This window comes from Pelophylax lessonae (genome assembly GCF_965119305.1).
Source record: "Pelophylax lessonae genome assembly, chromosome: 9".
NCBI classification, from domain to species: domain Eukaryota; kingdom Metazoa; phylum Chordata; class Amphibia; order Anura; family Ranidae; genus Pelophylax; species Pelophylax lessonae.
This window is the reverse complement of record NC_138776.1, coordinates 259,870,275-259,883,026: the sequence shown is the minus strand read 5'-3', so window position 1 is coordinate 259,883,026 and position 12,752 is coordinate 259,870,275. Positions and strand designations below refer to the sequence as shown.

Here is a 12,752-nt window from a genome sequence, read left to right as displayed (position 1 = left end):
CCATATTCCCATCCTCTTATCCTCCATGTCTCTCAGCCCCTGCCCACCCTCTTTCTTTCCATGTCTCACTGTCATGTTTCTGTCATCCTTCCTTCTATATCTCTCAGACTCACTCCAATCCTCCACCTCCATGTCTCTAAGCCACATTGCCACCCTCATTCCTCCCATGTCTTTCAGTTCCCTGCCCACCTTCTTTCTTTCCATGTCTCACAGTCATGCTTCCGACATCCTTCCTTCCATATCTCTCAGACTCATTCCCATCCTCCTTCCCCTCCATATCTTCATCACACCCCCATCCCCCTTCCTTCCATGTCACTCAGTCACATCCTATCCTCCTTCCTTCCATGTCTCTCGATCACATCTTATCCTACTTCATTCCATGTCTTTCAGTCACTTTCCCATCTATCTTTCTTCCATCTCTCAGTCACATTCCTATCCTCCTTCCTTCCACATGCCATAGTCACATTCCCAATCTCTTTCCTTCCATCTCTCTCAACCTCACTCCTATCCTCCGTCCATGTCTCTCAGTCATCCTCCATGTCTCTCAGTGAAACTCTCGTCATCCTTCCTATCACGTCTCACAGTCTACCTCCTGTTCTTCTTCCTTCCATGTCTCTCTGCCATATTCCCATCCTCTTTCTCTCCATGTCTCTCAATTCCCTGCCCGCCCTCTTTTTTTCCATGTCTCACAGTCACACTTCCATCATCCTTCCTTCCATATCTCTCAGACTCACTCCCATCCTCCTTCCCCTCCATGTCTACCAGTCACACTCCCATCCTCCTTCCCCTCCATATCTCTAAGTCACATTCCCACCCTCATTCCTTCCATGTCTGTCAGTCTTCCTCCTTCCTTCCATGTCTCTTAACCTCACTCCCATCCTCCTATGCTCCATGTCTCTCAGTCATCCTCCTTTGCTCCATGTCTCTCAGTCACCCTCCTATGCTCCATGTCTCTCAGTCATATTCTTGTCCTTCCTTCCATGTCCCACAGTCTACCTACTGTTTTTCTTCCCTCCATGTCTCTCAGTTCCCTGCCCGCCCTCTTATTTTCCATGTCTTACAGTCACGCTTCCATTATCCTTCCTTCCATATCTCTCAGACTCACTCCCATCCTCCTTCCCCTCCATGTCTCTAAGTCACATTCCCACCCTCATTCCTTCCATGTCTCACAGGTAGACTTCCATCCTCCATTCTTCCATGTCTCTCATTCCTCCCTCCTTCCATTTCTCACAGGCCCTCTCTCATTTTCACATGCCCCAAATTCCTGTCTCTGAGTTATGAACCTTCTCTTTACACAGGCGGGGGAGCTCCATCCACATTTGCTTTGTTGGTACTGTGCTGGTGCAGATAATATAAGTGGGGGAGATAAGCCTCAAGTCCAGAACCTCAAGTTATTATAAAACAGACACGCTATATTAAAATAAATTGATTTTATGTTATACAGTAAGTGAACACAGTGTAAGCAAAATTCAGACATACTGAACCACTCTTGGGCACACCGAAGACAGAAAAACGCTACCGCATTGGATGATACGTGTGGTCACAAGGTAAGTGTGACCACTTTCAACAGAGTACAAGTGACGGTCTCAGACAAAGATAAACTTCAGGACAAAGGATCATTTTTAAAAGATACAAACTCTTCCATTATTACATATGTTTTTCTTCACTAGGGATAAGCTCCCAGTTGGATCTGAACACTTGGTTTCTCTCCCACTACTGTCTATAACAGCTTTTCCCTTCTGCTGTCAATAGTTGTTAGGGAAACAGTGGGTGCCGGCACCCGCCATGTTGTTAGCAACCTGTGAGATCACCGGCCTCATTCATATACTGGCCCGAAATCACCAGCCATGTGAAAAAGGCCAATGGGATCGTTTTAAATAAGGACACGCAGGGTTCCCCTCATTTGTTACACCAGGCCCTTGAGGTATGGTAAGAATTTTAACCACATTCAGTCCGGGCCAATTCTGGCATTCCTCTACTACATGTAAAAATCTGAATTTGTTTGCTAGAAAACGACTTAGAATCCCCAAACATTTTATAAATATATTATTTTTTTAGCAGAGGCCCTAGAGAATACAATGGTGGGAACTGTCAATGTCACACGATATTTGCACAGCGGTTTTTAAAACGCAGATTTAAAAAAAAAAACTTTAATGGATTTTAATGCACAAAAACACATTATAACGCCCAATTGTTTGGTAGAATATAAAAGATGATGTTACGTCAAGTAAATAGATGCCAAATGTCACTGTGTGTTTTGGAAGGGACTGTGCGCGTGCCTCCTACCGACAGCCTATGGGCCAGAAGATACTGAAGACCTGGGGTCATGCTGGCATTGAGTTAATGTAATGCTACAGCCCTTCTCCCCCCACCCCCCCCCTCTTGTTGCTGTGTCTAATTGTGTTGATTCATGACACATAGACAATGGTCTGGACTGGAGACATCTCTCCGCAGGGGGGTGTGTATTGAGAAACTGCCTGTTTACCATAATCTCATTAGGTTATCTATAGCCTGTTTCAATGTACAAATGTTCAGTTCCCATTGTTTGTTCCTTGTCCCCTTCCCCTCTTTAGCAAGGCTAAGGGGAGTGTCCCTAACGGTGTGTAAAACTGTAATATTATCATGAACCTTGGAATACGGAAGTGTTCCTTCTTGAAATCTTTTACACAGTGGGGGGTCTTCTGCCCTGTCCAGACGGCTCCATTGTTCTGTGTCTGGCTATTGTGTACATTGATTGCCCCCTGGGACTTCTGTCACATTACACATAACAGTCCTTCTAATCAAGCTATCGGACCAATCCCTGCTAAATCATTTTCAAGTCCTCATTTGCATGGCTAAGGAGGACCTGAAGGAGGACTATATGTACTTTACAAATGACCAATAGGAAAGCGGTTGTTGGGGGCGGGATATTCCAAATTTTGTATAAAAGTGTGTTGTGTACTTCCAATAAATGTCTTCCTGTTTGAACTTACATACAGCCTGCCTGGTGTTTGTTCTAATGGATTCCGAACGGCACATAGCTGTAGTTTGGATCCCGGAGCCTCGGTTGAGCGAACCATCAGACGTTGAGATCTGTAAGCTGACTCACTAGTAGCAGAGGAGTGTCGGGAGAGCGGAAGCGAGCGAGCAAGGGTCTCGTTAAACCAAACATGTCATGCTTTAACCACTTCAGCTCCGGAAGGTTTTACCCCCTTCATGACCAAGCCATTTTTTTGCTATTCGGCACTGCGCTTCTTTCCCTGGTAATTTGCAGGGATGAGAAACTGAGAAATCGCTCCATCTGTACAGAGCTCTGTATTGTTTACCAACACAACACAGTGGACCACCACCAGCAGAAGACATGTCTCCCCAAATCATTAAAGGACTGTGGAAAATTTTGCATTTCATTTGGAAATCAAGGTCCCAGAGTCAGGAATAGCAAAAAATGGCCTGGAAGGGTAAAACCTTCCGGAGCTGAAGTGGTCTTTGATCATACAATTGTCCTACAGATGGAAATGTTTGAGAAACGCAATTACCCTTTTCTGACCAACATCGGCAGGTACGGGTTCTCTGTTCTCTACTTATAGTTGTTCTCACTTTGAAAGCCTTCCCACACTGCGAACATTTGAATGGACTCCCAACCCATGTGAATTCTCTGGAGTGGAGGAAGGTCTACTTTACACGTGAAACCTTTCCCGGACCCTGAACACGGAAAAAAACACTCACCCATGTGAATTCTCTGGAGTGGAGGAAGGTCTACTTTCCAAGTGAAACCTTTCCCGTACTCTGCACATGACAAAAGACGCTCACTCACGTGAATTCTCTGGAGTTTAGGAGAGGTCCTGAGTGACCTATAGTCTTTTTGGGGGAAGACCTACTTTCCAAGTGAAACCTTTCCCGAACCCTGAACACGGAAAAAAAACACTCACCCATCTGAATCTCTGGAATTCTTTCCCACACTCTGAACATGAAAAAGGACGCTCACCAGTGTGTCTTCTCGGGTGTATAAAAAGCCTTTTCTTTCTAAGTGAAACATTTACCGCACTCTACTAATGAAAAAGGATGCTCACCTATGTGACTTCTCTAGTGTGTAAGAAGCCTTTTCTTTCTAAGTGAAACATTTCCCGCACTCTGCACATGAAATGGTTATTAAAAAATGTAATTTATTATTTTAAGAAAAAAACATCTCATATTCTGAGAAAGGAAAAGGACGCTTCCCCTTCTTTCAGGGGGAAAACATTTTCCTCACACTGAACTTTAAAAAGGACGCTCTCCTGTGTGGATTTTCTGGTGTACAAGAAGGGTTTCTTTCCGAGAAAACGATTTCCCGCACTCTGAACATGAAAAAGGACTCTTGCTCATGTGTTTTCTCAGATGTGTTAGGAGGATTCCTTTCTGAGTGAAACGTTTTCCACACTCTGAACAGGAAAACGGTCGCTCACCACTGTGGCTTCTCTGGTGTATGAGAAGTCTGTCTTTCCGAATGAAACATTTCCCGCACTCTGCACATGAAAAAGGACGCTCTCCTGTGTGGCTTCTCTGGTGTAAAAGAAGGTGTCCTTTCTGCGTGAAACATTTCCCGCACTCTGCACATGAAAAAGGACGCTCTCCTGTGTGGCTTCTCTGGTGTTTAAGAAGTTGTCCTTTCTGTGTGAAACATTTACCGCACTCTGCACATGAAAAAGGACGCTCTCCTGTGTGGCTTTTCTGGTGTAGAAGAAGGTATTCTTTCTGAGTAAAAGATTTCCCGCACTCTGAACATGAAAAAGGACGCTTACCCGTGTGCGTTCTCTGATGTGTGAGAAGCCTTGATTTCCAAATGAAACTTTTCCCGCACTCAGAACATGAAAAAGGATGCTCTCCTGTGTGGATTCTATGGTGTCTAAGAAGGTCTCCTTTCTGCGTGAAACATTTCCCGCACTCTGCACATGAAAAAGGACGCTCTCCTGTGTGGCTTCTCTGATGTATTAGAAGGTTGCCTTTCGTAGTGAAACGTTTTCCACACTCTGAGCATGAAAAAGGACGCTCACCCGTGTGACTTCTCTGGTGCACAATAAAGTTTCCTTTCACACTGAAACATTTCCCGCACTCTAAACATGAAAGAGGGAGCTCGCCCAAGTGAATTCTCTGGTGTTTGGCAAGAACACTTTTTTGAGTGAAACATTTTCCGCACTCTGCACATGAAAAAGGACGCTCACCCGTGTGAATTCTCTGGTGAACAATAAAGTTTCCTTTCACACTGAAACATTTCCCACACTCTAAACATGAAAAAGGAAGCTCGCCTGTGTGTTTTCTCTGATGTCTTAGAAGGTTGCCTTTGGCAGTGAAACGTTTTCCACACTCTGAGCATGAAAAAGTGCGCTCACCCGTGTGACTTCTCTGATGTGTAAGAAGCCTTTCTTTCCGAGGGAAACTTTTCCCGCACTCTGAACATGAAAAAGGACGCTCGCCTGTGTGTTGTCTCTGATGTGTTAGGAGGTGTCCTTTCTGAGCGAAATGCTTTCCGCACTCTGAACATGAAAAAGGACGCTCGCCTGTATGTTTTCTCTGATGTGTTAGGAGGTTTCCTTTCTGAGTGAAATGCTTTCCGCACTCTGAACATGAAAAAGGGCGCTCACCAGTGTGACTTCTCTGGTGTTTGATAACAACACTTTTTCGAGTGAAACACTTCCCGCACTCTGGACATTGAAATGGACGCTCACGCGTTGGGGTCTCTTGTTCTACAGCTTCAGAACGCAGGGATCCGTTATCCTCCATGTGCAGATCTAAATCACTAGAAGTTCTTTGAGGATCGGATTTATCAGAAGATCTCTCCGCACTGCCAAGTGCGGGACATGCTTTGCTGGTAACATTATGTGATTTATCAAAGGAGTCTTCAGGATTAGAGGAAGCCAACGGTCTATTCACACAGTAAGGTCTGTGATGTGTATCTGGAGGAATATGGATTGCTCCTAGGGAAGATTTTACAATGCCATTTTCTGTTTTACAATCCAAAGACTGAATAGGATTTTCTTCTGAGGAATTCCAGACATGGCGTCCATCTGTGTGAAAGAAGAATATTATTCATTATAAAACCTCATTCATTCTTCATGTTTTATGTCTCATCTGTTGGTCAAGTGGTCAGCAGCTTCACAGAAACATCATTACAACAATATCAATTAGAGACCAAAACAGCCACAACACACTGGTGATGTTATACTATGAAAAAGACACTGAAGACCTCAACCTCATTTATTGGGGACATTGAGGAATGGAGATGGACCTTTCATATGGTGTACAGTATCTCCTCCTCATTTGTTGGGAACATGACGTTATATTGAGGAATGGAGATGGACCTTTCATATGGTGTACAGTATCTCCTCCTCATTTGTTGGGAACATTGGGTGAAGGGATAAATAGGATTACTTTCTTCTGATGAGGAATAGAGATGATTCTTCCATATGGTATACAAAATATAAACAATACATTGGGCAGTTGGGTAGATACGTTGATGATGGGGAATAGTCTGGTTCACGATTATTTTCTCGGTATATTACTGAGAAAATGACAAAAAAGTAAGATAGTATTTCTTGTATGAAGTTTTCTGATTGACTTTTGGGATCAGGAAGAACTCTGTTTAACCTGAAAGAAAACTGGGCCGAGATTTATATGGGTATTCTGCTTTCCTCTGGATCAACTTTCACTGATTTTTTTTACTTATTTTCCTCTTTGGGTGTATTTGATGGACACATATCTTTTCTGAAGGGACAATGTCTATACATACTGTAGTTTATAGGAGGGATGAGGCATTTACAGCAATAAAGGATTTGCTTCAAACTCTTGGCAGTTCAGGTTAGCTGTGCGGGTGAACTGGTTATCTCATTTGCCTGTCTGCCGAAATAAATCCCCGGCCACTATGACATCTTTCATTTTTGTTTTGGGTGACTTTGATAGACATACTGTATATGTGTCCTCAACTATGTTGCAATGTAAATAAATACTTTATACTCACAAAAGTATTACTTACCTGTTTCTATATGTAGAGAAGATTCCTCCAGTTTAATTTTCATAATCGGCTTCTCCTCCTCCATAGACTGCAGATCTCCAATCACCAACGTCTCTTCTTCTTCCACTTTAACCTCAACTTTGATGTCCTTTGATTCTTCACCCTAAACCCCAAAGATGACAGAATACAATAGCAAAAAAAGAATAAGAGATTATATATTGTTAAACAATCTCAAAGATTAGAAATATTTTGGAGTTCTATGTCTCAGTCCCATCTACCTGATCATGGTGTGAATAGTCGTGAACTTCCTTTATGGAATCCCAGGAGTACAGAGGACCTCCCTCCTCCATAGACTGCCCATCTCCCCTCACCGACGTCACTTCTAATTCCTCTTTATTTTCAACTTTGATGTCTTTCTGTTCTTCACGCTAAACCCCAAAGATGACAGAATACATTTATAAAAAGGAACAAGTAATTACATAGAAGAATGTAATTTCATAGCTTAAAATTATTTTGGCGTTCCAATTGCTTAGTACCGTCTACCTGATAATGGTGAGGGATGGTGTGATCTTCCTGTGTGGAATCCCTGGAATACAGAGGACGGGGACATCTCTCTGGTGCGTTCCCATTACTGGAACCATCTGTAGGAAACACACACACTGACTGAATACATTTTTTCCATGTGTTTATCAGATGATGGGGGATCTAGGTGGACCCTCCGTACTGCTCTCTCCTTTACAATAAAGTCTCCTCTTACCCGGTGATGTGAGGGGCGGCTGATTCTCCATCATGACGTCCTTGTAGAGATCCTTGTGTCCTTCTAAATACTCCCACTCCTCCATGGAGAAATAGACAGTGACATCCTGACACCTTATAGGAACCTGACACACACAATGATACAGTCACCATCCAGACACATCCCTTGTCTGTTACTGGATAATGTCCCAGTAAGTGGTAACATTACCCCTCAAAGAGACACACAGAGACACTGTTAATGATTTCATATTCCTATGAGGAAAATATCTTATGTTGGATGGTTCACTGAACGTTATTTCTTCCATACATGGACATTTAAACACCATGCTGTGTGGATTACGGTCTCTATGGATGATATATTTCTCAATTGGGATTTCACTTGCTAATCACAAGCCCTGATTGAGTGAAAGGCACTGGCGCTTACTGCCCTGATTCGGACTCTGCTCCGAAATACTACACAGGTGGCGTCGGCGTACCCCAGTAGCCGTTGAGAGTGAATAAAATAGCGCCACACTTTTATATTTGTAGGATGTTGCAGTGACTATGGAGGAAGAGGACGGACATGATGGGGGGGGGGGTGTATATAGAAAATAATATCTTATTACCTCCTCTACTGCCAGTTCCAGCTATGTCTCATCTCTACTTCCTCCCAACTCACCTCTGACCCGGAACTTCCTGTTTATCTGTGCAATCACTTCCTGTCTGCTTCTAAAATCACTTCCTGTCTGTGTGGGCCATTCTGTAAACATAAGAGTGCGACCTTGTGTGGAACAAGGGAATTGCAGCTTTACCTCTAAAGTATGTGGAGGACATTATGCATTGTTCCAGTGATTGCAATGATATAATTAGTCCACCCAAAAAAACATTTCAGTGTTTGGTATATTCTGGAGAGTTTAATCCCTTCACAGCTTCTTATATATCTCAGACACTCTGTTGGTGAGGTTTTGGCACCGAGTTCCTGAGTCTACTCCGCCAGTGAGCCCATTATGATGGGTTCCCTCCATTCCATTCCTCTTCATTCCATGTCTCACAGTCCCCTTCCCATCCTCCTTCCTTTCATGTTTCTTGGTCATCCAGCTATCCTCCTCCTTTCCATGTCTCTCATTGATCCACCTATCCTCCTTCCTTCCTTATCTGTCAGTCACATTCCCATCTTCCTTCCTTCCATATATCAAAGTCCCATTCCCTTCCTTCTTCTGTCCATGTCTTCCAATCACATTCCCATCCTCCTTCCTTCTATGTCTTTTAGCCATGCTTCCATCCTCCATCTCTCCATGTCTCTCAGTCATTCTCCTTCCATCCATACATGTTCAATACATTCCCATCCTCCTTCTTTCTATGTCTCTCAGTCATTCCATATAACTCAATTATATTCCTTTCCTCCTTCCTTCCATGTCCCTAAGTCACATTCATGTCCTCCCTCCTTCCATGTTTCTTGGTTATTCCCCTGTTCTCCTTCATTCCATGTATTTCAGTCATATTCCTGTTTGCCTTCCTTCCATGCCCCTTAGTGACATTCCCATCCTCCTTCCTTCCATATTCTTCCAATCATATTCCCATACTTCCTCCTTCCATATTCTTCCAGTCACATTCCCATCCTTCTTCCATGTCTCTCAGCCTCACTTCCATCATCCTTCCTTCTATTTCTCTCAGGCATCCTTCTTCCATCCACGTATCTTCAAAAAATTTCTGGCCTTAGTCCTTCTATATCTCTCAATCATTCTCCTATCCTCTATCCTATTCCATGTCTTTCAGTTATATTCCCATCTTCCTTCAGTCCATGTCCCTCGGTCACATTCATGTCTTCTTTCCTTTCATGTCTCTTGGTTATCCTCTACCATTTTTCATTCAATGTCACATTCCCATCCTTCTTCCTTCCACATCCCTCAGTCACGTTCCCGTTCTCTTTCCTTTCATGTCTCTTGGTCATCCTCCTTCCTTCCAAATCTCGGTCACATACCTGTCCTCCTTCCTTTCATTTCTCTTGGTTATCCTCCTATCCTTGTTCATTCCATGTCTTTCAGTGACATCCCTATCTTTCTTCCTTCCACGTCCCTAAGTCACATTCCCAATCTCTTTCCTTCCATGTCTGTCAGTCATCCTTCCAATCCTCCTTTCTTCCATGTCTCTCAGTCACATTCTCATCCTCCTTCCTTCCATGTCTTACAGTCCACCTCCTGTTATTCTTCCTTCAACGTCTCTTTGCCATATTCCCATCCTCCTATCCACCATGTTTCTCAGCTCCTGCCCACCCTCTTTCTTTGCATGTCTCACTGTCATGTTTCTGTCATCCTTCCTTCCATATCTCTCAGACTCACTCCCATCCTCCACATCCATGTCTCTACGCCACATTGCCACCCTCATTTCTCCCATTTCTTTCAGTTCCCTGCCCACCCTCTTTCTTTCCATGTCTCACAGTCATGCTTCCGACATCATTCCTTCCATATCTCTCAGACTCATTCCCATCCTCCTTCCCCTCCATATCTTCCAGTCACACCCCCATCCTCCTTCCTTCCATGTCTCTCGGTCACATCTTATCCTCCTTCCTTCCATGTCTCTCGATCACATCTTTTCCTACTTCATTCCATGTCTTTTAGTCTGCAAGAGATGCTCAGCTGAACCCAAACAGACGTTTGTGCGCATGCCCAGGTACACAGGAAGAAATGTGCGTATGTGCATGCGTGAACGCGGATACGCAACATGCGGACGTAATTGGCGCCAAACGGCCTATTTACACTGAGCGGTGACAGGAGCATATTGCTGAGTGGTCTTTCAGCTTGTTCCTGTTTACCTGTGCCCTGACCTGCTTCTGTTATACCGACCCGGCTTGCCCTTGACTCTCCTCTGGATTCCTGCCTGCCTACCTGTAACCTCGGCTTGTGTCTGACCCTGCTCTTGCCTTATGCTTTTGTACATCGCTGCCAGACTGTGTACCGACTTCGGCTTGTATCCTGACTCCTCTCCTGTCTCACGTTCCTGTACCCGTGCTATCCGTCTGTTGACGACTCCTTGGCTTGTGTTCCGGCTTCGCTCCTGCCTTCTCATCCAGCATCACCGAGTTCCAGGTGTTCATCCGGTGATCCACAGCCAGCTGTCAAGACACCACCTGCTATACCGGCCCTCGTGCCGCTCTGTGTCCTACATCGCCTGTCATCTCTACCATGGGTGTTGGACATAGGGTGACCACGTGTCCCGGATTGCCCGGGACAGTCCTGCATTTTACAGGTCTGTCCTGGGTCCCGGGCACCTTCATTCCGGGACAACACAGTGTCCCGGAATTAAAATGACACAGCCGATGCAGCCGTTTGCTATTCTGCATTGATACAGAGAACGGCTGCATCGATTGCCAATGACTTCATCCTGGCATGCTGTGCAGTGCCCCGCCTCCCCTGGAGAAACACAGCAAGAGGTGGATAAAGTCGCCTCCCCTTCCTAGTTGGGCACTTTCACAATGGAGGAGCCATGGGTGTTAGCCAGTCCTGTTTTTCCACCGCTGACGTCACCCCCAGCCGCCAGTGTTTGGCATGTCTTACAGCAATAGGAGCCCGGAGGGTCTCGACTCCCTGATGAAATACTGGACGCTGCAGTGCTCAGTCCTCCTCCTCAGTGTGTTATAAACATCAGGTACATTAAGTACTATTAGTTTCCTATGTCTGAACTTAGTTTTGTGCATTCACTACATTGTGCATGGGTTTGTACATATAAGTAGGGAAAGCTCATTTTAGATTCGTCTTGAGGCTTAATTTTTTCAATTTTTTACTCCAAATCCCTCAGGTCATTTGCATTCCTTTTGTAGTCTAAAGTATGGGTTTTTTATATGCAAATTTAGTGCCTTAGAAATAAAGAGCATTTGTTTAATGTATGTTAGCCTAACATTGAAAGAACAATTACACTCTAATGCCCCGTACACACGTGCAGATTATCTGCAGACTTTTGTCTGCAGACTTACCTTTTCTATGTAGTGCAAGGGCCTGCCGGATTGCATGCAAATTGAAAGTGTTTAGGTTTGACCTCATATTAAATGGTTTTGGTAAGTCTGCAGACAAAAGTCTGCAGATAATCTGCACGTGTGTATGGGGCATAAGTTTAAGTGGCTGCCTGCAACTGCAATGTTTGGCTAACATACATGATGCAAATGCTTTTTCTATCTAAGGCACTAAAGTTGCATATAAACCCTGCTCCACTCTCAAGCACGGCCACCCACTGACTGCATTGTAAGTGATTGACATTTCTTACATAGGTAAGGGGTGGGGCAACCCGGTGATATCACATGGTGGCACCGCCCCCTTGTGACATCACCGACATGTGCATTCTGGGGAAAAGGGATGTATCCCTGAATGGCAGTTTGGAAATGTGGTCACCCTAGTTGGACAGGAGGTGCAAGAGAAGCCCCCTCTACAGCTTGGTCTCCACCAGGTACGTGATAAGTCACTTTCCCATCTCTCTTTCTTCCATCTCTCAGTCACATTCCTAGCCTCCTTCCTTCCACATGCCATAATCACTGTGCTGTCTATTATAGAATTGTCTATAATATTTTCATTTTGAGGACACCTGGTGGTAGCCTGTTGCAATCACAGTTCAGTCCCTCAAAGGAAGAAACAGAAAGGCTTGCCTTTGTTAATAAAGTTTCATTTTGAACAACATAAAGTTTTCACTTTGGTTACCACATAAAGATTTTACCTCAGATACAGAAGCCATTTTAGTTCTGATGCAGACAAGTGAAGATCTCCATATTTGACCCTAGATACACAAATGCCTGTAAGTCTATTTATTATTTCCCAAAGTTCATTTTACACTTGGACTGCACTGTTGTGTGTTTGATATATCATTTTAATATAACTTTCTGCATAGTAATGTTTAATGTTGTGCTTATTAGCAAAGTGTCACATGTAATACATATTGTAATTCTAAGTCTCTCTGATTGTATTGCAGTTTACAGAACTATCGATAGAAGTAAATTCAGTTTTGGAATAAAACACAACGCTATTTCTCTCTGTTTTGTTAACTGGCTGTCAGCTAAGAGATAATAGGA

At 44.0% G+C, this 12,752-nt stretch overlaps 3 protein-coding genes across 3 annotated transcripts in view; all 3 read right to left on the bottom strand.

Moving 5' to 3' along the window:
• Positions 1–12,752, bottom strand: part of LOC309564412 (uncharacterized protein) — a 1,531,146-nt gene that overhangs the window by 416,987 nt on the left and 1,101,407 nt on the right.
• LOC309563458 (uncharacterized protein) overlaps positions 1–12,752 on the bottom strand; it is a 223,901-nt gene that overhangs the window by 202,826 nt on the left and 8,323 nt on the right. The window lies entirely within an intron of this gene.
• On the bottom strand, positions 4,237–5,761 carry LOC309563462 (uncharacterized protein; the record flags this gene model as incomplete). Its single annotated transcript, XM_082267853.1, has 2 exons — positions 5,631–5,761; positions 4,237–5,042 (listed from the first exon to the last, which is right to left on the bottom strand). Exons 1-2 carry the CDS (start codon positions 5,734–5,736, stop codon positions 4,237–4,239), a joined length of 912 nt encoding a protein of 303 aa, XP_082123979.1. The 5' UTR covers positions 5,737–5,761.